The sequence below is a fragment of the Drosophila navojoa genome, chromosome X, assembly GCF_054131105.1.
Source record: "Drosophila navojoa isolate 15081-1374.11 chromosome X, UAZ_NAV_1.0, whole genome shotgun sequence".
Lineage (NCBI taxonomy): Eukaryota > Metazoa > Arthropoda > Insecta > Diptera > Drosophilidae > Drosophila > Drosophila navojoa.
Genome location: NC_142895.1, coordinates 19,251,986 through 19,274,813, shown reverse-complemented (window position 1 = coordinate 19,274,813; position 22,828 = coordinate 19,251,986). Strand labels below are relative to the sequence as shown.

The 22,828-nt window shown below is 39.1% G+C and overlaps 1 protein-coding gene across 2 annotated transcripts; it reads left to right on the top strand.

Moving 5' to 3' along the window:
• Positions 1–796: 796 nt before the first annotated feature.
• On the top strand, positions 797–21,385 carry wgn (Tumor necrosis factor receptor superfamily member wengen). 2 transcript variants are annotated; one of them, XM_089263675.1, is made up of 6 exons: positions 817–895; positions 1,251–1,524; positions 11,227–11,946; positions 12,015–12,249; positions 19,337–19,525; positions 20,076–21,385. In XM_089263675.1, exons 3-6 carry the CDS (start codon positions 11,227–11,229, stop codon positions 20,192–20,194), a joined length of 1,263 nt encoding a protein of 420 aa, XP_089119801.1. In that variant the 5' UTR covers positions 817–895; positions 1,251–1,524; the 3' UTR covers positions 20,195–21,385. The 2 variants fall into 2 exon arrangements, with proteins under 2 accessions (XP_089119800.1, XP_089119801.1); XM_089263674.1 differs by having other exon boundaries at positions 797–1,524; positions 11,225–11,946.
• Positions 21,386–22,828: the final 1,443 nt, after the last annotated feature.

Sequence of the window (22,828 nt, the reverse complement as noted above, 5' to 3'; positions counted from 1 at the left end):
CAAAAGCCAATATACGCTGAAGTAAATATCCGTTAAGACATACAAAAGTGTCTGGCCTTTAGGCTATGGCAGTGAAAGAATTTTACAAGGTGTAAATAGAGAACTTTGGCTGGCAGAGCTAAATCACCCCTAAAAATCAGCAAAGTTCACAATGTCAGATCGTCCGTGCGTTCGCTCTTCTGACCTCGCTCGGAGAGAGTGAACGCTCTGAGTCGCTCTCTTTGACGCTTTGCGCTGAGAGGCAGCGCGACAGTGTTGACAACGACAAAATAGCGGAAGCTAGTTTCAAATAAAAATCATTAAACAAATTTCATGTTTATATTTAAGATTTATTTGTTTTATATAATCAAAAAATGTATAACGAAAACATATAAAAGCTTTGAGATTTTCTTAAATTTATATATTTCTTTGTTAAGCATAGGGAAATATATGTACAAAAAAATAAATGTGTATAAAATAATTAATAATAATTAATTAATAATAATTAATAATATGATCAAACATTTTATTTGTTTTATAATATGTTTTGAATAAGTTTTCAAATATTTATAAACGTAAGATTTTTTAAAATTTATAGCTTTTGTTATTGAATATTAAAAAAAAAAGGAAAGTAAAATGAAAAGTAATGATAATATTCAAAAAGTAGAGTAACTCAAATCAATTTAATTCAGCTTCAACACGTCATATAATGCTAGCTGTAGCTAGAGAGATTTTAGCGGTCACTTCTAACGGGAAAATGCCGCCAGTTAGCCAACACTGGCGAGCGGCGTCGCCTTAACACGGCATCGCTCACGTTGCATGCCTCAGTCTCTCCACGCACGCGACGAGCTGCGGATCAACGCTGCGATCGTCGATCGCTCCAAAGTGGTTCTGAAATATTAGCACTAAACGCAACGTATTTACTATATTTTACAACTATTTCGTTTTTTTTTTTGCGTTATTTATTTATTGTTCTTCACACAAATTTTTTTTTCACGTTTGAAACATTTACAATCGCATGTGTGGAAAACGCGACGGCACTTGAAACGATGCCATTGCCATGCCTGGTTGTATACTTACCTAGATGCTTAAATATATACGATTATGTACACACAGAAGCACACACACCCACACACACACACATACACACACACATAGTTTTGCATAGAATGTGAATTAGCTACTCCGATACGTTAGATTAGTGAATCGCGAGTGATTTTATGTTCATTTTTTTTTATGTTTTTATGCACTCAAAATCATGCAAAATAAAGTGTCAACGAAATGAAAACGAAAAGTTTAACAAAGTGTGAGTGCGAATGCGACTAATTGATTGATTGATTGATTGATTGTTGATCGAAGTGTAACAGCAACAGCAGCAGCAACAGCCGCATCATCAACAACAACAACAAGAGCACATAAATATGAAAATGCAAACAGCAAATTGAAGATCCAACAATAACAACTCAACTATATATACATATATATATGTCTAAATACATATATACATAATCAAACCGCAAACGAGCGAAAAAAAATACGAAAAAAGTGAGTGATTTATTTAATACATGTATATACATACATATATCTAGATATAAGTCAGATATGTACGTATATAGTGTCATGCTCATATTTTACTATACATACATACATACACAGACAGACCGACAGACGGACAGATCCACAGATGGACCGGGGGCAGAGCGCACTCATGAGCTTTGCTACGGTTATGATTATGGTTATGCCCGGTTTCGGAAGCAGCAGCCGCCAGTTGCCGTCAACGATCATCATGATGCTGCTAGCTCTCCATCTCCCCATCCCTCTCTCTCTCTCTCTCTCTCTCTCTCTCTCTCCCGCTGGCTCTCTCTCCCTTGCTCTCTGAGTCTCTGCTGCGTTGCCGGTCTCGTTTCTGTATATGCGAGGGGGGCTGTGGCCGGCTCTGGCTTTAGCCTGGGGCTGAGGCTGGGCCTGCAGCCGAAATGAAATGGAATTAAATTAAATCAAATGATAAAAAATATAAATCGAGCGTAGAAACAGTGGCAGCCCTCTGTGCCAGCGGTCCAAAGCAGCGCAAAAAAAAAAAAAAGAAAGGAAAACAGAAACAAAAACAATCGGAATCAGAATCAGAATCGGAATCTGAATCTGAATGAGAAACCCCCACAGTCCGACAACTGACTAACTGACTAACTGACAAACAGGCAAACTGTTGCACTGCCATTAGGGGGCACAGTACGCATACAAATGCAAATACGTGTGCTCTCTCTCTCTCTATGTGTGTGTGTATATTCATAGACGCACTAGAGCTAATGGATATGCTCGACGTGCTATTAACGTGCACACATGCCATAAAGACCCAAAGAGCGGAAGGAAAATCCAAAGGGTAAACATCGGTAGCCGCAGCAGACCCTAGAGTCGGCTATCGACTGTCGACTGTCGACTGTCGGCTGTTGGGTGTCGGGAGTTGGCAGTCGATTCGGCAGTCGGGAGTCGGCACTTGTTGTTCCCTGCTCCTGCAACCGGTTGCCATCGGCCATAAATACATAGATAAATACATTGAACTCTTCTGCTGGCGTTGCTTACATAACGCGCGACCCTCCTTCGTTTTGAATATGTCAAAAATCTGTCAGAATATAAATAAGTCGCCCTCCAAACTGCATCTGTATCCGTATCCGTACTCATATCAGTATCTCAGTCTGTGCCTGTGTATGTGCCTGCTGCATCTGTATATGCAGCTCGATTTGTTTATATGTACATCCGTATCTGCATCTGTATTCGTAACTGGATTCGTAACAGTAATTGTAGCTATATTTGAAAGGCGTCCGTCCCCCTTGCCTCATATTGTATCTAAATATATCTGTATTTGCATTCCCAACAGAATTTCTATCTACATTAATGTCTGTCTTTTGAAGCTGTATCTGTACCTGTAAATGTATCTGTACCTGTATCTGAAACATTATCTGTATATTAATCGATATTTCTATATGTATTAGCATTTATCTGTATCTCTGCCAGTATCTCCTTATTAAATCCAAATTTTTAATAGTATCTGCATTCGAATTAAAGTCTTCATTTCGATCTGTATATACTATATATACATAGATATACTCATAGACACTCAGCCGTGTATCTGCATATGTATTTAAACTTGAATCAATACTTGTATATTCATTTGTATCTATTATGTGTATAACAGAATTCAACAATATTTATTATTTTCTTTCTTTCGCACAAATATATGTATATACATATGTTTCCATCTATTTCTGCATCGGTTAGGAACAGCATCCGCTAGAGCTATTAACATATCGCTTGCCAATCGATCGCCTGACATTTGACATTTGTTAAAACATAAACATTCATACATAATATACATATATATGTATATATTACACATATATAGATATATGTGTGTCTGCATATACATTCAAACACTCACATATACATACGTATATATAGCAACTGCTGCCCTCACAGCATTCAGATCTTTTGTTTGTTTTGGCCAGAGATCTGCGAATCATCGTTTGTTGTTGCAGCTGAAGCGCTCACAACTTGAAAATATACCCAGTAAGCAGTGAAAGGGCGTGAAATCGTTTTCAATGTTATCCATGGCAAAAGTTTTACTATTTATATATTGTTTGACTTCTGAAAGCATTTTACTTTTTACATTTCTGATTCAAATATTATTTGTAGATTTTTTAACATTCTCATTCACATACTACAGCGTAACTCATAGTCGAGTATACCCATTTATTTATCTTATTTATTTGCAACTTTTGATAAATGATTTGCAAATTGTTTTTAGTATTGTCTGCCTCGCTTCCAAATTCTAAAGCTCATTTCGAGTGGCTTGAGGAGCAAAACAAAGAAATGTTTTTGCCCGAAAACTAATTCGAAAAAAAAAAAAAAATGGACTTTGCATTCGGGGTATTCCATGTGCTGAGAAATGAAAATAAATCGCGCAACAGCTGTCAGCACAAGCTAAAAACATTTTAGACGCTTTTATAGTGTAAGGAAACAGAATTTTTTGTTGCAAAATACGTTGTTTACATTCTTAAATGAGAATATCTGTTGCTTCACTGCAAAGGAAATACGTCAATTATATTTATTGCTAATTATATGGAATGGGCTTTACTTGCAACTTTGCCATGAATTTTGTTTTAGTCTCAATTTGAAATTTGAACTAAAGTAAAATCTGATTATATTTATTCTGGGGTATTTCGAAGGGTTTCTCAATGGGATTGCATAAATCTATGGTATTATATATCTAGGTGGAGATAATAAAGATCAGAGAACCCTTTTCAAATATACTATATAATATAAATATGTATGCACTTTAAAATTGGAAGAAGAAGACGTGATCGTAAAGTCAAATTCAACTAAGATCTAATGATATTATTTTAACTTAAAGTATAATTAAAACCCAAATATGATCAACACAACTCATATTCTAGTTCATATATCTGTATTATTTAATCATAGGGTATTTAGTGTTCTATGCTCATACATACATCTCGTTTTGTTTGGTTTCTACAATTGTTTTGTATTGATTTGATAATAAAATTTCGTAATATACACACGCTCACACACTCACACACATTCAATACACCCACGCACACACTCACTCGACGAGAATCTCTAAAGATTTCCACTAAATCGTTGTTGAAACAATACTGATCAGTTAGCATTGTTGTCTCTCTGTTGTTGTTGTTGTTGTTGTTGCTGTTGTTGTTGCTCATAGCGCGTTTCATTAAATTGTTGCCTCTTTTTGCTCATGGAAACGTTTTAATGGCTTGTCGCGCGTGGAATTTACACAGCAATAAGCAGAAGAGGGGCGAGAGAGCGAGAGAGAGAGAGAGAGAGAAAAACAAAAGCCAAAGCAACAACAAGAGCAACAGCAACAATTCAAGTAATACTAATCAACAAAAACAACAATAATCATAAAAAAGTTGTGAGCATTCAGTTGACATTTTAATAATGTCTGTCTACATGCGGCTGTTGTTGTTGTTGTTGTAGTTATTGTTGCTGCAATTGTTGTTGCTGCTGCTGAAAGAATGTATAAAAATATTTGAAATTGTTGCTTAAATTACCCAAACGATTTTCAAATCAATTTCTCAATATTATTTTTGGCATTTATTTTGCGCTATTCAATTTTATTTTGAAAGCATGAGTTACCCTATGCACACATATGCATATATGTATATATTAATATACATATATATGTGTTCATAGAACATACAGTACAATGGAGAACTAAATCTTCTGATATACATATGTAATATTTTTAAGTCAATTTCAAACGAATATAAAGATTTTATTTTATTGATGTTTTTGTTACAAACTTAGGAATTTGTCCACATATTACATCAAGATGAATACATAAAATCGTTTGAAATTGCTTTAAAAATATGGCATACATATGTATATCATGAAGATTTAGTGCTCCACTGTACTATATGTTTTATGAACACAAATATATATTAATATTAAACTTCTTAAAAATTACGCTATTCATTAGCATAATTAAATTGATGGACAATGGAAAATTCATTAAAATACAATGTCATAGCTAATAAAAATGCAGCACTATTATAATATATAGGCGTATGTATTGTATGTATGGGCATATTTTGATATGATTTTATTTTGTAATTTTTATTTCTTGCATTGCATTGTTTATATATACATACATATATTTACTATTATATGCAAACTGCTTAAAGTTAATTTGGCAAATTTAGCCTTTCAATAGAACTGCTTTGTAGTATATTAAAATTGTATATTTTTCTGACAGAGTATCTTAGAGTGAGCTTGCAGCTTCGCTCTCCACACACATACATCATATACATCATATTGCAGCTATCAAATGCTTCGTTTTACTTTTTGCTTTTGGCAAACATTTCTGGCGACAGCCGCCAGCTGTTGGCCTAAAAATACAAGAATTTCGCTCGCACCAGCTAGAGCATTGGCCAGCAAAGGGTTGTTAGCCAATAATATAATTTGCATATACCCTGTAGTTGAATGTTGAGCTATGTATGTATGTATGTGTGATATTTGCACACGCCGGAACTGTCAACTTATACTGGCTTCTGGGCATTAGCTAGCTTAGCTAATTTTAGCATGAAAATCATATTTAATTCTTCTAGTTCAACAACTGGTTAAACAAGAAACATATTTAAAAACAAAATTTTACTATGTACGAAATTATAATGACAACGACTTTAAGAGCAGCAAATAATGCCAAGATTTGCAAAGAATTATAGATTTGTTATACGGAACTCAAGTTGTATTGCTCATGGATATAACACGCAAAGCTTACGATCTTATATGATCCTACTTTGATCTCAACGATTAGCTTTATTCGAGCTGTTGGACATATATAGCTTCTTAGCTTTTTCCCATAAAAGACTTAGCTAAGTTAAGCCTTATAGGCCAAGTCTCACCTACAAGCTTGACAACTTTCTTAAGAGAATCCCAACTCATATCATCTCAATGTTTGGACAAAGTATTCCATTGACTTATCGATCAGACTTTACCAATAACTCATATAAGAATGTTGTACAATTTCGATATTATCAATCAATCAACATCAATTGATGGATCAATCAATTTGTTTCTTGTTCTACCGATCGAGCTAAAAGCTCTGGCTGCACTGACTGACCCATTTTACGGCTTGCCTTTAACTGTCTCCTTCTCCTTCGCCTCCACCCTTTCCCACTCTTTGTGTCTTACGCTGTCTTCCCCCGTTCGCTCGCTCGCTCTCCTTCAGTGTTGGCGGAGCGGTTAGTTCAGTTTCAATTAGCACAGAGCTGAAAATGCAACATGATTTAAATTGTTGTCGCTGTCAGTTGTCAGACAAGAGCGATAACAACAGCGACAGGGCGCAGCACGCCTCAGTCGGTCGCACCAAAATGTATCTTATAGATACATGTCGCTGACATAATAATGTGCGACTCATATGCTCGGCTGTTGTTGTTGTATTTCTCTTTTGTTGTTGTTGTTGTTGCTGTTGTTGTTGTGGCTGCTGCCTCAATGTCTCTGCAGTTGCCTTTGGGTCTCTCAAGTTGGCATATGTTTGGTTCGACTACTTGGAAATGCTCAAGCACTGCGTATACCAATATATATGTGTCTATATAAATAAATAAATATATGCATATATATATGTATGTATATATAGAGAGAGAGATATGTAGTCTTGGTAAATCTGTTAGTGCGCTATAAATACGCTACACTTGATTTTCACGTTGCTGTTGTTGTTGTTGTTGTTGTTGCTGTTGCTGTTTTAGCTGACTGCGCTTCTCCTACTCACTCGACTCTGCCCGACTCGAGTCGTTCTCTTAACTGCCAGCAGTTGTCGCCGTGGCAGCTGCTGGTAGTTCATTTCACTTGCACGTAGCCTGATGCTGGCCAAGATCAGGAGCAGCACCGAGTGCAGCCACAATTCACAGCGGATCGAGACTGAAAGCAATGCCAGGTCAGGGACATTTGAAATATTTGCTTCAAGTTTCAAGTGGCATAGTTAAATACTGGACGCGTTTCTTTTTTAAGAATTATCTACGGAATTATCTACTGAAAAATAACTTATGATATGTGAAAATAAATTAAAAGAAATTTATATGTAAATGTATTATATCTTGAAAGCTAATTTGTAATAGACTTGAAGAGAAATTTCTATAAATATAATATAACTCAAGAATAGCTCATATATAAATTGCTAGACTTTGCTCTAAATTTGCATCAGCTCTTTAAAGTCTGGCGAGCAAAGAGTTGGGAAAAAGAAAAGAAGAACTTGAAAATAAAATAAAAAATATATATATATTATATATTGTGAATACTTCATGAAGTCAAAAATGAATTATTACTAAGTCAAAATTTATTATTATTTTATTTTTATTTTCATTTTTTTTTTTTTTTAATTGAGCATTATTTCCCTTGAACAATTTTTAATGATCATATAAAGCTTACGCTAGAAATTCATTTTTATACAGAGATTTTTATAGCTTCTAGGGATTTTTATTTTTTTCCAAATTTTTTTTACAAGGATTTTATTATTATTATAATTTTTTTTTTTTTTATAAGCATAGACAAATAAATAAATATTTAAATTTATATATATGTAAATATATAAATATGCACATAATGTCCTCGGCAGCTAGCTAATATTATGATTGATTGTATTTATACTTTTTTTTGTGCTTTTGATATTTGTTTAGTTTAATTGTTGCGCACAGTGGGATGATTGATGGAATGACTGTCTAATTGAGCGACGGACAGATAGATTGGCACTTGGCCAATAAATAATGAAGACGGCGCAAATTGGCGCATTTGTTATGTTGGCCAGAGATCAAAGCACAGTAGCCAACAGACACAGTGCTTACCATTTGTTACGGCTATACAAATAGACAGTGAGAGATAGAGAGAGAGGGGGGGAGGTACATCAGTTGATATGGGCATGGCAACGGAACTACTAGACGCAATAAACAGAAATCAAATACAACTAATAATTATTCAATTGGAATCGAAATGCATTTTTAATAGGCGCGAGTGGAAAACAGGTGCCACTCACACACACACATACACACACACACAGCTACAGGCAGACACATAGCCATAGAGGAAATGCCAATGCCTTATGGGCCATTTCCGATTTGAATTTCATTAGAAATTAAAATTGTTGACCGGATCAGATGGGCTCGCTAAGGCAGCTAATTAGAGAGACGCTGCCCCCACTTCCAGCGGCCCTTGCATGGGCCCATAGCTAGCCCCTTGTCAGCTATCATTTCCCAGTTTTCAATTTTCTATTTCCAATTGATCGATTTCCCTTTTGCCCATCGCAGCGGATTGATTGGATTGAGTGCTGATCTCGCTGACAGTTCGTAGGTCTGCGTGGGTCTAAGCTAATACTCTATATCCATGTGTTATGCAGGCAGAGTACAGTAAACCCCTTAATGTTCTGCTCTGCTCGCCGGCCCTTCCACCCTCGCCCCCGGCTGTGCCCTTCTTTGCCTCGATGGCCATCATCATCATCATCATCATCATCATCATCCAGCTCAATTCGTCGGTTCACGTTCCCGGTGGCCATACGAGCAATGGTTGATTTTAATTAAATATATCTTCTTCCTGTTGCTGTTTCCATTATATTCGCGTACTGTTGTTGTTGTTGTTGTTTTTTCGTTCAGCTTCTACTGCTGCTGTTGCTGTTGTTGTTGTTGTTGTTTGTGCTCTATGTGACGTGTGCTTCATAGAGCTTGGCTCTTTTCCTATCCATTGTACCCCAGCAACAACAAGCTCAGCTCAGCTTTGATACCAACTCAGAGTTGACGCGGCTTTCATATAAAATTTCATAATCAATTGAGATTTTATTAAGATCTTATTAGCTTGAGCAACTTCTAAGCAGTTTCTTACCCTGTCAATTCATCGAATTTCGATCACTTTGCTCTCTTCGATTCGCTCTTCGATTTCAGACCTATTTTCGCCTAGTTCCTGGTTTCCCTTGGCCTTAGAGTGTAACCAATTGCTGCAGCGGAAGTGAAGCCCAGTGGCTGAGTGGATGTGGAACCACTGTTGTCATCGCTGCAATGCCAACCCCAACCCCAACCCCATATAACTCCCCTCTCGCACCACCCCCTGCGCTCTCGCTGCGCTGATGCACTTACTCCATTGAGTGACAGCCGCTGCATAAATAATAATTGTATGCCATTTATAATAGTTTCGTTGTCGACGTTGTCGTTGTCGTTGTCGCTGATGCAAAGGAATCGGGAGACTGCAGCCAAGAGCCGGACGCCGGACGCCGGTCGCCGAGTGCCGAACGCCGAACACTGAACGCCGGACGGTGGCTGAGCAATGAACCAAAGCGGAGCCGATGCAGCGGCGGGTGGGCCGGGGCCGCTGGTTGGGGGCTTGGCGAAACGCCTAAGCACCCCGTTGACATTAAAGTTGATTGCAAACTGTACGCATTTATGATTACGATGACGGCGACGACGACGACGACGATGATAATAATGATAATGATGATGATGATGGCGTCGCATTATGGTCATTATCAACATCATTGGCTGCCGGTCGGCTTATTAGTTTGCCATTGCGCGCGCTTTTATGGGCGATAATCCAAGCGGGCAGCTTGAAGAGCACTACCCGGAGGCGTAGGAGGAAGGAGCAGGAGGAGGAGGAGGAGGAGGTAGTAGAGTAGTTGTCCCGCTGTGTTGCCATTTTCCATTAGTCTGCCAGCCGATGTCAATGTGAGTGGAAAAACTAAACAATATTTCGCTGAGATTTCCCCGCACAGCGCTGAGGCAATGAGTGTGAGAAAAGCCTGGGAAAACTTAAAAGAATCTATAAATGCTGCCAGCAACAGATGTCGTTTCATGTGCTCTAGCTTCAATCAAGGCTAAATTCTTAAAATAAAACAGTCTTTATCGCTAATCGACATAAATTTATAAACCCAAATTAGTTCGACAGTTCGAATGGGCAGAGCAAGGCAGAGCCAGGCAGAGATAACGCTCAAAATATTCTCTATGAATGCACTCAGATTTGTTGGCTGCGGAGCGGATAGAGCAGCGAAATGGTTTTGCAGCTTGGGCTTGGCTTGGCTTGGCTTGTGGTATAGAAATGAGCAAATGGCATACAGATCTTTCTGAATTATGGAATATGTCTGCATTGTGACAGAGCCCCTTCGTTCCACCTACCTTTTGGCTATATGTTTACTAGTTTATTTGAGCAGATCTCACAAAGTATGTATGTATATATGTATATTTGATAAGTATGACGAGGTCCGTCCGTCCATTCGGTTTTCTGTTCTTCGGTCTATCCGACTGTTCCACTGCTCTTTCGCCCGTGCGACCTTTCCACTGTTCTCCCATCCGTTCCTATGTCTGTCTGTCCGCCTGCCCTTCTGAACGTCTGACTACACGAGCATTCAACTGTCCTTGCACTCCTCTGTCCGTCTGTTTCTTTGCCATTCCGGAGATTGATCCAGTTTTTGAGTATATCTATGTCGAGCACACCCCCATCTAGAGCTTTCATGCTTATTCTTATTCCTTTTTTTGCTTTCCATGAAATTTTACATATGAAATTTTCAGGGAGAACGATTACAACTTTAACAAATCTGATAGCAATTTTCAGTCGAGTCTTAATCCGATTTATAAAGAGATTTGATTTCGCTGTCTATCTAACTCTCTCCTCTAGCAGTTATTATAGATAAATATTAAACAACAACAAAATAACCATATAATATATTTCTTATATTTTGTAGAGATGCATCCGTTAATACAACGCGACAGCGCAGCTAGCAGAGCAGCAGCGGCAGCAGCAAGAGCAGCGGCGGCAATCGGAACAGCAGCAACAGCAACAGCAACGAAATTAACAACAACGAGTAGCAGTAAATGTAACAACAATAACAACAACAACAGCTTAACACTAACTATAATGCGCCCAGCAACAAAAACAAACTCCAAATTTCACAAACGCCGACGAAAGCGACAGCGGAGTGAAGAGTGCAGCAACAACAGCAACAGCAGCAACAACAGCAACAGCATTACAGCAACAGCAACAACAACAATCCGTAGAAGATGTAGCATCCCATATCTAAGCAGAACTGGCGCCTATCTGACGCTTCTACTGCTCACTACAACATGTTCCTTGTGCGCTGTTACCGCCGCATCAACAGCTTCCACCTCCGCCTCCACAGCCTCCGCGTCTAGTGCTGCCACCGGCGCTGCCGCTGCCGCTGCCGCACCCGCCTCTGCGACGAGCAGCAGCAGCAGCATTGGCGGCTTCGTGCCGCCCAGTTCGCCTTGCGCGCCGCAGCATTGGTGGGATCAGGTGCAGGACAAGTGCATGCCCTGCACCGTCTGCCAGGGCGAGATGATACCGCTGCGCCCCTGCCAGCTGCACATCGACACCGTTTGCCGCTCCATCTACGAGCTGAAGATCGACTGGGTGGTGCTGGCCAAGACGGAGCCCAACTGGAAGGAGGTAAGCTCATGTTCGTACAGCTCCCCCGTACAGCTCGCACTCAACGCCCTTGCCCTTGCCCTTTGCAGCGCCGAAAGTCATCGGAATATGAGCACTTCGATCAGCCGACGCCGCTGCAGCACTTGACCCACGAGCAGCTGCAGCAGCTGCACGAGGAGGCGGCCGCTGCACTGCCCCTCGACTGGCAGACGGGCGCCCTCTTCATAGCGGTGCTCGCCTGCCTGCTCTTCTTCTCGGTCGCCGCCTGCATACTCATCCATCACATGCGCCAATGGCGCCGCATGGAGCGCCGACTGGACCAAGGTGAGTTCAACCAGAGCCGGAGTGAGTCGATGATAGTATGTGTAATCGAAACCACTTATTAATGAGGCTGCTATCGATTATATATCGATAATAGAGCATATTATGTATAAGGTTTTTCAGAGACCAAAAGAGAAAACTTTTAGAGCCCATTCATTTAGTTCTACAAGCACAGCAATAGAATTTCTTTACTTTCCAAATGGCTCAAGCATTAATGTTGAGGAACTCATATCATATCATATAATTTCTTGAACTTAAACGTCATCGAAATCTGTATTAGTGGAGCGTTAGCGGCTTGGTCTTTCCACTCAACTTTCACACGGCTTGGGCCGCATGGCCCATGTCAACGGGCTGGCGGGTGAATTGAAATGCGCAACACGTTAGACGTTGCATTGCCAAAGGTTGCAGCGTGCTCGGAGAGTGCTCCGGCTGCTTAGCATGCCCGGCGTGCGACGGCGTGCTATTTGATTTCAACGAGAAAGCTGAGAGAAACAACCTGCAGCTGCAGTTGTGCGGCGGGCCCTAAACGTGGGCACCACAGCCGAGCGACTCGTACATATTTATAAGTTTTGAAAAAGACACGACACTTTGATGTATGGGCGCTCCGACAATCGCCAGCGGCATCTCCTTCAAGACACTGGCCATGGCCTGACGTCCTATGGCCAAAGACGAGCGTCCCTTTGCACAGATTTCCAGCGAATTGCTGCACGAGCTACTGCGAGATTTCTTTGCCTGGCTAAGGCTAAGGCTAAGGCTAAGACTGTGGGCATGCCTAAGGTGCAGGGTGCTGCGGGGTGGCCGTCTCTCTCTCTCTCTCTCAGGAGCTGGCCATTCGGCGCATATTAATGAACAGCTCGGCTTGGACCGAGCTGCGCCTGCGCCAAAGTAGAACGAAACGTCCAAATATTTGGCGCATGTGCGTCCGTGACGTCGACTGAGACGCGTTTCGCATACATTCGCTTACTGTTGCTGTTGTTGTTGTCAATAAACTTATTAATATTTTTCGCCAGCTTTGAATTCCTTGCATTTGCTTCTTTTTCTTTATTTTTTTTTTTTTTTGTAATTTAATTTATTTATGCTTGGCACTCGTGTTTAACCTGACCGCAACATGAGCTCCAAAAAAAGAGAAACAAATATGAAAAGTGCCACAAACCGCAGCCGAACATGAAGGGTAACAAATTTCAGATGGCTTGATAGATATATGAGTGTGAAGGTGACAGGCGGTGCATGAGCAGATGCAATCATGTATATATATACATATATATGAATTGTATATATTGAAATAAAAGACATGGATATTGAAAGAGTCAGACTCATATACTTAGCTAACGTATGCTTAAAGATAACCTAGAGCAATCCAACGGAAAGTCTATATATATTCTATGATACAGCTAGTCATATATAGACTGTGTATGATCTACATTTGTATTATATTGTATATGTATGTCGTACAGCTTTCAGATTTTCAATGCCTCGCGATAAGTCCGCCTCTTCTACAGACAACTTCGACTGTACTCGCATGCGTTGATAATTGCTTGTTCGCTTATTTTGTTGCTTTTGGCTCAGGCAATGATCTCTGTCCTTGACAATGGTGTTTGCCTTTGGCCAATTGGCTATAGTTCCCTACAGGGCATAAATTATGTATGTACTCGCATATGCCATGTCGACCCTCTCATATGTCACAATAAAGCAGAGACGCAACTTAAATGAGGCATGCAGTACACTGAGAGAGCGAGAGAGAGAGAGAGGGCAACTTTAACTTCGCGGAGTCTCCAAGTTGTTCAGCCTTTTCCACTGATTTGATTCGAGTTGCTCAGCGAACTCACTTTAAAGTTTTATGAGCCAAGTGTTTGGCATTTCAACTTTTATTGCTTTTCTAAGTGGCAACGAAATTGAGCATGGAGAGCCTTTGGTATTTTATTTGAAATATATGACAACTGAACAGAACAATGAGCACATAACATACACACATAACAATGAGTAAAAATGTATAAAATATGTAAAAAAGTGAATATATAAAAATATGTAAAAAAAAAAATTAAAAAAAAAAAAAATAATAATAATAATAATAATAATGAGTATACATAAATATAAATATATAAAAAAATATATTAAAAATATAAAAAAAAAATTAACAATGATTAAATAACATACACACATAACAATGAGTAAAAATGTATAAAATATGTAAAAAAAAAAAATAAAAAAAAAAAAAAAAATAATAATAATAATAATAATAATAATAATAATAATAATAATAATAATAATAATAATAATAATAATGAGTATACATAGATATAAATATATAAAAAAATATATTAAAAATATAAAAAAAAAAACAATGATTAAATATGTAAAAAAAATTAAATAACAAATGTTAATGTGTATAATTATAACTACATACAAAAAAAAAAAAGAAGATATAAAATATTTATATAGTACTTTAATACAATAATCAAATAAGGACCTAAAATATATATCTATAGTTTTTTTTTTTTTTTTAATAAATTTGCAAATGAATATTCTCACATATAAATATAATGCACTAAATTAAATGTAATTTATATATATATATATATATATATATATATATATATATTTTTTTTTTAGTTCAACTAAAAGTTGTTGCAGAGCTAAATTAGACCAAAGTGTTGTGAAATTCTTTTTTCTTAGGCAACTCGCAAGTTGTTTCAGGTGCCAAACGAAATCTCTTACAAATCTTTTCGGATTGCTTAGATTTGAGTGTTTGACTGCATGTTAAATCTGACATGAACTTGCTCTGCTGCTGCCTGTGACTGAAATTCGATAGTCAAAGTGAATTTGGAATATTTTCACTTGGCAGCTCTGCTCCTCTGACAACTCACAACTCACAGCTCAGGGCTCACAGGTCGCAGCGATCGGAAAGTCTAGAGACTATCTATGTGTTTATCTAGGCGGGCATATATCATTTCGGCTGGCGTTGCGAGTGTGTAGACACATGTTGTTCGATGCGCAACAATAATAAGGAGGCATAGACTAACAACAACAGCAGCAACAACAACAACAACAACATTGTTAAAGAGCGTGAATTTTCCACGCTTTTCACGCCCATCCACCCACGGGCCGTGTCTGCGGGGCCAACGTGAAAATTTATGCCTTGCTTTGATAGGCTCCCGTCTTGTTTTTCTTCTTGTAATCATAATTCAGCGCGTGTCGACGGCGACGTCAACGGTGACGGCGACGTCAGCGCCGACGTTGGCGTCAGCCCACGCAGCGCTCACAGTGCAAGAGTGCAGCCCATGTCCAGTGTGAAAAATTTATGAAGCCACCAACGAAACGATACGTAACGCAAACAGCCAACGAACAACAACAACAATGGCAACACAAGAAGCAAAAAGAAAAAACAAAAAAAAAAACACTTGCCTAGGATCAACTGAGCGTGTTACCAAGTACAGCCATTGAGATTTCAAATATCAACTCTAACCAGTCTTAATCCAGGACCGGAAGCAAACCTACACACACACACACGCTCGCACAAAGGAGGGGGGGAGAGAGAGACATACCTAGCAGACAGGTAAAAGACACGTACAACGGAAGAGTCAAGGCCCCAGCACCGTCCCGCCATCCTCTGTCTGCCTGCATTTGTGTCTAGCTCAAGGACAAGCGGATGTTTGTAGACCGCAGAGTTGAATCACTTCCGTGGCGATGTAATCAAATTCCAAAATCATGTCACAGCCAGTCGAGGGCCATAAAACAGACGAGGGGCAGGAAATGCCACTGCACCAGCACCGCCACAAGCAACAACAACAACTGCATCTTTATGTAACAGATCTTTGTCAAATGTGCTCGAATGGCCCCAGGGGCGGCATTTGTCTTTGCACTTCTCATTGGATTCTGTCACTTCCGTCGCACTCGTCACACATCTATAAATAGTTGGCGAATACTTCGATCCGTATGTTGATTAAATATTGGACCAGCTGGCCCGACCTGTACAGGAAGTTGTTCCACTTCTTTGGTGGCAGCGAAAGGTGTGACTAGGCGCACTCAAGCGCTCAATTGACAATTGTTCCCACTCTCTATACCACTCCCTCTCTCTCTCTCGCTCGCTCTCTCTGGCTCTCTCTCGCTCTCTCCCTCTCCAACTCAATTGGCATTTCTGCTATTTGCATTCGCATGCATTTGGCACGCGCTTAGTGCTTCCTTCAACTTGGATATGTGCAGAAGGCAATAAATTCGCTCAGTGCGCCAGCTGAGCAAATGCAGATCGCACAACTGCAGCCGATCTTCGTTCCCTGCATTCTACGGCCACTCCAAAAATAGCGATGCCGTGCCCGTCTTGCCCCGAGCAGCGCAGCGACACTGAGGGCGGACACTGCACAGCCAGCGAGGGCGACTCACTTGGCACCTGAAAGCAGCTTGCCATTTGCGTATGATTCGAACGAAGTGAATGAGAAGCGAATGAGTGTCAGGCGTAGGGTAAGCTCTCTGCACTCCCTAGAGTGTCTAATTTTGCTATAGAGCACTTTATTTCACACAAGTATATCTAACATACCGACTATGATACTAGAATATTCTATCAATGACTTTATGGACTACTCCCTTTATACAGGAAGTCGCTATAGTCTGTAGAGCTGCTATAGTTACTATCTTTATAGAGTAACTAGATAGCTTATAGTATTCCTAAAAAACTAATCCTTTATTATCAGATCATTCATAGATCACTATAATACTAGAATTTTCTTTTTTCCACTACTCTATAGACGTGCTCTATGAAGTCTTTGGCTCTGCTGCAGTTTATTACATCATATACACATATACTATTTAATACTAAATATACCAAAAATCTGATAAGTAAATTAAAGATGAGGATACACAAGCAGAAACTACTTTCTGCTCAACTCATTGAAGATCTCATAACTTGTAAGAAAATAGATTATTTTTGTTTACTTACCATATTCTCATCTAATAGATATCATTCTTCAATTAATTATCCAATCTTTGTTGCATCAGGCAAAAACAATAATAAATAGACTTTAGGCAGTGATTTTTCCCATAACACCCAATTATTGATCTATAATTGTTGAAGTAAAAAATTTTACTTTGTAGATCATACGCGTCCCCTACCCTCCCCCTCGTTCTCCTTTCCTGCTGGGCACTTGGTTTTTCTCGGATTTGCTGTTTTCACTAATCAGTTTGCTAGAATCTTCTTGTACATATATACGGTTTCCACGGAAAATTCGACTGTGCCGCTTTTCCCCAATATGCCACACACACACACATACATACAAACACCCGTAGACAAAGATCTACATGTACATATGTATATGTGCGTACGTAAACAGATAGATGGGAGTACTCGAACCTGTGGTCGGCCATGCTCTTCCTCTTCCTCTGGCTCTTGTTCTACCTCTTCCTCCCTCTCAGACTCTATAGAGACTAGTCATCCATATGTGCTTAATTTGCTTTGGCGCATTGGAAATTTTAAGCCTTATTGAACTGCGCAAATTTGTAAAATTCTTGTTGCTTTTCTTTCAATTCCAATTGGAAAATTTTCTTTCTGATTTTTCTCAAAAACTGTGTACGACGTATGTAGCTGCTATAGCCGTCGCTCCTCTTCTTCTTCCCCTCCGTCTTCTTGTGTTGTTGTGTGAAAATTTTTGCTGGGATTGTTTATAATAAAAAGCAAAGAACCGAAAGGCAGCCGTCGCGTCTGTTGGGCAACGGAACTTAATTTTCTTGTTGATCTTTTATTTTATATTTCTGTTTCCCATTTCTCTCGTTCGCTTTTCAGTTTTTCCTCGACGCATGTCGATTTTGTTTTTTCACTTTTTTTCTCCTTCTTTTTTCTCTCACTTTTTTTTTTTTTTTTTTTTTGTTGACTTCAAGTTTTAAAAATAAATTATAAATTATCTGCTCTCTGGCTGCGCTGACTGCGCTGCTGGGCTGCTGCTGTCTGATTTCTGTTTTTTGGGCACGCCCACCGTTTACGCCTCCGCCGCTTGTTTACAAGTCGGAAATGCGCCGCAAAGGCCCCTGAGCGACCCCCTTTCTATTTCCTGGCATCGATCAACAAATGGCTGACCGTAATAACTGTTGATCTGACAGCGCGAATACGAAAATATTATAAATATTTTAACAGCCTTATGAAGGCCATAACAGTACTTTATACAGTTGGCAAATATTACAAATACTAGAAAAACGCAAAAAGAATATCACATATGTACATACATACATCTGGCCATTGGCAGACGTGATCCGCAAGCCATTCAAACCTTGAATGCACAAATAGAGACTTTCTATTTATGTACCTATGTACATTAATTGCCAGTGGGCCCTTGGACGGTCATTGATTGGGCGATCGACACGTTTTGTTTGGAAATAACATAAATAATATAAATATGTATTATAGTATACTAGAAGTTCAGCTTAAGTGATGAGTGGATGACTTGTTATATTAAGAATATAAGTTACTAAAATCCTTTGTCGGTATATATTCCTCTATCGACTAGCAGAAGAATCAAATAACGTAACATCTCTGGCTAACTTTTAGTTACTGCATCATCTATGACAGCTCGATTTATCCTATGCTGATATTCATAAGTATATGTATAAGTCTATCCATATATAGCTATATTTTTCAATATACAGTCGAGTCTCCATAATTTGAACCCCGCTAAATTGAAAATTGCGAAAAATCAAAAAGAAAAATTCCATCCCCTTGAAAGAAAATCCATCTCAAAAATTCCTCTATAATTTGAATTTCTGTGTAAATCAATCCATTTTGAATTATCGGAATTCTACTGTATATAAGAATATCTTTCTATACATGCATTTTAATCGCTCCTCCCCAAATAATGGTCTGTGGCTCGTGCTATACCTTTTGGGTTCGATATAAGCCACTCTCTTCCTCATCAAGTCAAAAATATTCATTGAAATACAAGTATAAATGCTAGGTATCTAGCAGTCGAGCACGCCCGACTTGCGCATATTTATTAAATCCATACACGAAATTCCAGATGTCGCTTATGTTGCTTGACAATTATGCTAACATCTCTTATTTTTCTTTCTTTTTCTCCTCCTCTTCTTCATCTTCGACGCGGACTGCCTGCAGATGTGGAAGAGTTGTCCACGAAGCTAATGGCCAAGCTGGCCGAGGTGCAGAGCCTGGACGGTGGCACCTTCTTCATTGGCAATGCGGACGCCCTGCGCGGACTGCCCGCCTCGACAATGACGGCCGCCTCGGCGGCAGCGTCCGCTGCGCAGTCGAGCCTCTTTCAGCCGCAACATGTGCTGCTGCCTGGTAAGTGTGTCAAAGGTCAAACCACTTGAGATCGTCCAGTTCGAGTGCGTTGCGCCTGGCGGGGGATTGCGCCGGGCTGAGCTGAGCTGGGATGGGATGGGCGGGACTGGACTAGGTTCGATTGGGCTGAGACGCCGCGGGATGGCATTCCATGCCACAAGCGAAAGAATTTCTTTTCATTTCTGTATGTATTTGTGCGTGTGTGCGTGTGTGATTGTATTCTTTGCATTTGTATTTGTATTTGTATTTGTGTTCTTTGCGCCTTTTTGGTCAAGGCGTTTGCCAATTTGCATATAAATTGGCCATTGAGCCCGTGGGCGGCGGCCTCTCGGCGGCGACAATAGCCGTTTAATGGGCCCATCCAATGCGATCGCAATTGATTCCATGGCAAATGCAAATGAGAACGCGCCCGCACTGAATTTTAATACAATGGGGCCTACGGCTGTCACTCAGTTTTTGACAGCCACGCTTGTGGGCCACAGCTCAAGCGCATATGCTCACTCACTCATTTCTCATTCTCTCTCTCTCTCTCTCTCTCTCTCATTTGCAGTGGAGAAACATGCCAAGCATCAGGAGCGAAGGATTCTAAAGACGCTGCAGCCGGGCAATGTGTATATCGAGGAGAATCAAGGACTCGGCGCTGGCGTCTTGGCCAACTCGAAGGGCTGAACGGGCAGCCTGCTGATGACCACTTAAGTGTACGTTAAAGTCAAGTAACACTGTAACAGCACCAGCAGCAGCAGTCGCAGCAGCCGCAACAGCAGTAGCAGCTGAGGCGGCAGGAGCTACTTTGTATTAAGTCAACGCCGCTCAAGGGAGCTCGAGAACTTGCAACAATTGGATTACGACTAAATATATATGCATATATGTATATATATACACACTCATATATATATACATATCTCTTTTTTTTTGCCTATTATTTAATTTAATGTGTTAATGTTGACTTGTTTGTAATGCAAAGGCACAGCAATTAATTAATATAATTAATTATTAATCATTAATCATTAATCATTAATTATTAATGAGGACCTTCAACTAATTCTAAATGCAAAATTCGAATCTGTTTTGTTTGTATATATATGTGGTATATATATACATATATATCAGAGAGTGAGTGAGAGAGAGAGAGAGAGAGGGGGGGGGGACGTAGTATGCAAAGTTTTTTTTTTATTTTTTTTTTTATTTAAGTGAACCGAAGTTACAAACTAAATAAATGCATTAAAATATAATTAACAAATTTTCTACTTAATGTAAATATTAAGGCGAGCGAACGGAGCGGAACGGAACGAAACGGAATTGAACCAAGCAATATCGGCAGCATATCAGCTACTATATGGTTATTATATAGTCTTGCATATTGTACATCAAACATTGCATCGCTCACACACACAAACAAACACACACACACATATATATATATATATATACAAATATGATTATATATAGGCGCTTATGGGAACATATTTAACGTATTTTAATTATAAATACTCTCTCCCTCTCTCTCTCTACATATATAAATAAAACATTTTTTTTTTTTTTTTGTATTTGTTCTTATCGAAATGCGAAAGAGTAATCACTTAGGATTATAAATATTTAATATTTCATAATTATTAAATCGCATACGAATTGAAAACTAACGTATAAACAGAACAGAGTAAACAAAACAAAAACAATCAAATCAAATGAATCGACAATACGAAAGAGGGAGAAAGAGAGAAACAGTGTAACATTTAAAGTCAAGAGAAATGTTGAAATACAGAGAAGAAGAAGAAGAAGAAGCAATGCGCGAATGGAATTGAGAATTGTTTATATTTTAAGTGCTATAAGTGTGCAACAATAAAAAGTTTTATGAATTAATTCACTTGTTTCTACTTAATTTCAATTTTGTTTCCATTGTGTGAATCGAGGGCTTTCAATTGGTGGGCGGGGGCGGGAGTAAGGCAGGCGAAGGCCACCCTCAAGTTGGAGAATCGGGAATCGAGAATCTTTCGGATCGATATTTATGGCGTGTTGCTGAAACGTGTCTAATTTTATTCCAGCGAAAGTAATTGTGTTTCAATTTATTTCTATATGTATATTGAATGAGATTTATGGACTTGGCGAACTGTCGATTGATTCCAGATGTATTAACGATATACATACATGCCTATATCTATGGATAATTCGAATGAACTCTTAATGAAAATAAACACAAATTGTTAATATTTCCATGGAAAATCCCATGGGTGATTTCCTTTGCTCAAGGTGAATGTTCGATATGTTCGATATATTCGAATTATATATATGTTGTACCATTCAAAGTCATGAATAACAATTATACATAGTATATACATAGAATACTTACTTAATTTGGATATCAACCAAATTCAATAAAGTTCAATATGTACTTTCATCTACACATAGTCATAAGGTCTACTGTATGTATTTGATTTCTCATCACACCTTGATCTGTAGTTGTATATTCGAAGAGCTTTTTGTTTTCTTATAAGAAACGAATATATACAGCTTCAAATAAGAGGTCGGTCTTCTAGGTTCTCCTCTTACTTTCTCTCTTTTCTCAATATCTGTTTATAGTTCAGTTTATCTCTCTCTATATTTTCTCACTCTCTCTTCCTCTCTCCTACTCTATGCACTACTTTCTTTGTCTTCTCTCTCTCTTTCTCGCTTAATATATGTATATATTTCAGATTATCTCTATATTTATGTCTCTCTCTCTCTCTGTCTCTCTCTTTCTGTATTATTTCTCTCTCTTTCTATACATATGTATATGCATACATTTATAAATATGTAATAAATCGTACTCTATTCTACTCTACATCACTATCTCTCTCTTGTTTCTCCGTCTCTCCTTGCTTCTCTCTCTCTCTCTCTGTCTGTCTCTCCCTCTCCCTCTGCCTTTTATAGCTTTTCCTCTGAGCCCCTCTCGCTGTCTGTCTCTTTAGCCTTTCAGTAATACGTCTCTCTCTCTATGTCTCTCCATCTCTTGCCCTCTCTACTTATCCCTCTTTTTCTTCTATACGGCACCAGAATGTCTGAGCGATCTTGTGCCACGCTCCCACACAACACTAAACACATACACACTTACATATATATGTCTACATATTGCAACAATATGCATGTTGTTTTTTGGACTGACAGAAAGGCGGGTAGACTGGCCGACCGATCGACCGATCGACCGACCGTGGGGACTGTTCGAATGGGTGCGTGCAAGGCAGGAAACGTCTTTCAATGGAAATGAAAACGAAAATGGAAGTAGTAATGGAAATGCGAATGGAAATGGTTAGGGACTTGCCCTAACCC

Bases quoted from the DNA above. Each gene is read 5' to 3' on its own strand.
- wgn (XM_089263674.1), top strand. From the start codon at position 11,227: ATGCATCCGTTAATACAACGCGACAGCGCAGCTAGCAGAGCAGCAGCG. The intron at 11,947-12,014 runs GTAAGCTCATGT...TGCCCTTTGCAG, and splicing joins CGGAGCCCAACTGGAAGGAG to CGCCGAAAGTCATCGGAATA. The intron at 12,250-19,336 runs GTGAGTTCAACC...GACTGCCTGCAG, and splicing joins GGAGCGCCGACTGGACCAAG to ATGTGGAAGAGTTGTCCACG.